The following is a 2,295-nucleotide window of genomic DNA, read 5'->3' on the forward strand; positions in this document are numbered from 1 at the left end:
AATAACCCTAACCTATAATGATGTGAAAAATACTGTAATGTTTTAGGTTTTTTATTATAATAGACTAACTATGTTTTTATTATCTTTTTATCGATGTAACCATCGTATATAAATGTGTTCAAATTGTAATAAATATCACTTTCGTACCCGGATTCGTGGATGTAGTTTCTCTCTAATAAAGACATTACAGTGGCGACGGAGATTTTTGCCGCGTATTCGCGTTAGTTTCGGGGTGCAGTTCCGTGTGATGACAGAGGAAAGGAATTTTTCTGCCATAAACGCTAGTTCGGCAGTTGGAATGGCTGCGACCATTGGAAATGTTGGACCGTTTCATGGTAAATTGGAGACTTGGGACTCATATGTAGAACGGTTGGAGCTGTTCTTCGAGATCAACGACATTCCGGAAGCGAAGAAGGGTCGCACGTTGCTTGCGTTGATCGGAAGAGATACTTACGGGCTGGTAAGAAACTTAACAGCACCGGACAAGCCCACCACGAAGACGTATGCCGTCATTGTTAAATTGGTAAAGGAACATCTCAACCCTGCTCCGAACCCCACGGTGGAGCGTTACCGTTTCAGTCTACGTAACCAGACAGGATCGGAGACTGTCAGCGAATACTTGACGGAGCTGAAGCGCTTGGCGATGCACTGTGATTTTGGAGCACAGTTGGAAAACAACTTACGCGACAAGTTAGTACAGGGAATGAAGAATGCGGGCATCCTGAAGCGTTTATTGAGTGAGTCAAGCCTTACGTTGGCAACAGCTCTCAGTTCTGCGGTGTCCATGGAATCAGATGGCCGTCATGCTGAGACAAGATAAGGATCCTGTCGCTGACGTAAACCGTGTATCGGGAAAGTCTCAGAGCGAGTCTTCCGGTTCGCAGCCATGCCACCGATGCGGAACGTCAGGACACAGCCCAAGCGACTGCTTTGCCATGAACCAGACATGTAATAGCTGTAAGAAGAAGGGCCATTATGCGAATGTCTGTCGCAACAGTTCCAGGAATACCGGTGCCAGTCTTCCGGGCAGGAAGAAACATGGATCACATCGACGACGTAGGCACGCAAATTGAAATACACCAAGGCTACAAATTACGTCGAGGAAGACGAGACTGACGCGTCACCGTTTTATACACTCGCCGGGAAGAATATTCCACCGATTCTAGTAGACGTGTACATACAGGACCGGAAGGTGGTAATGGAATTGGATACTGGGTCTGCAGTCACGGTCATTTCCCAGCGAATGTACACTGAAGGTTTCAGTCAGTGTCAACTGAAGGACACGTCGGTCAAACTAAAGCCGTACATGAGTCCTATTATGAAACCGTAGGGGGTATTCCTAGCTTCAATGCGGTACGAAGATCAAACGCACGATTTCGAAGTGTACGTTGTTCCAGGCGATGGTCCAGCGCTGGTCGGACGGGACTGGATGACTGTTTTCCGAGTAAATTGGCGAGAAATCAAGATTAACTTTTTAATCCACACTAATATTTGTTCAAAGTTCAAATAAAATGCTGCAATATGTTTTAGGAAATGGATAATCATTTGATGTAAATAGATCTATAATTAATAATATTTGGTTAGAAAACAAATTCCAATAATTACAAATTAAAAGTAATTAGGCTTATGAAATACTTGTAATATTCACTTTTAAAACCTAAAATATGTGTGATTTCAAGCCCAAATTCCAAATTAAATTTTTCCGCCTTTTTATCTACTTCTGCCATATATATATATATATATATATATGAAAAAAAACCGGTGCAGTGAACGTAAAAATGAAGGGTTGCCAAAGAAAAAAAAGATAATTCGTACACTATGCCCGGTTAATGTAATTTAACAGACATTCCTCGTTGGAAACATAATAACACCTATTGGTGGTGGGGGTGTTATTTTTTCATATATCTCACAATAACCTAGTTTGACTCATCTGCAAATTCCCAACCTCTGACCTGGGAGTATGTATACTACAATTGCTCCCAGCTCCGGCCTCGAATACTCATATAATTTGACTAAATATACTCACAAACAAACCATTTTCTCAAAAATATACAGGGTTTTCCAAAAAGGGCGTCGAACTCAATTGACTTTGAGTCGAAAATGTAACCTCTATGACATTCAATTAATTTAAAAATTGTAAGCAACTTGATGGCCTTGGCCAGATTAGAGGCTTAGAAGTTAGAGACCCATCGCTTGTAAGGCTCCAGCAGTCGAGAACGTTTTACTTACTCTCGACGCGTTACCTTTAATAGTGCTAAAATGATTACTCGAAGTAATCATTAAACCCTTAATAGA

At 41.6% G+C, this 2,295-nt stretch overlaps 1 protein-coding gene across 1 annotated transcript; it reads left to right on the forward strand.

Annotated features, from left to right (window-relative positions):
- Positions 1 to 247: 247 nt before the first annotated feature.
- Positions 248 to 1,470, forward strand: LOC149676408 (uncharacterized). The gene is made up of 5 exons (XM_089838722.1): positions 248 to 460; positions 530 to 694; positions 765 to 1,056; positions 1,107 to 1,326; positions 1,398 to 1,470. The coding sequence occupies exons 1-5, from the start codon at positions 248 to 250 to the stop codon at positions 1,468 to 1,470; spliced, it is 963 nt and encodes a 320-aa protein (XP_089694848.1).
- Positions 1,471 to 2,295: the final 825 nt, after the last annotated feature.

This window comes from Phalangium opilio, unplaced genomic scaffold, assembly GCF_054372755.1.
Source record: "Phalangium opilio isolate 3A_F unplaced genomic scaffold, DU_Popi_V2 ptg000046l_1, whole genome shotgun sequence".
Classification (NCBI taxonomy): Eukaryota; Metazoa; Arthropoda; class Arachnida; order Opiliones; family Phalangiidae; genus Phalangium; species Phalangium opilio.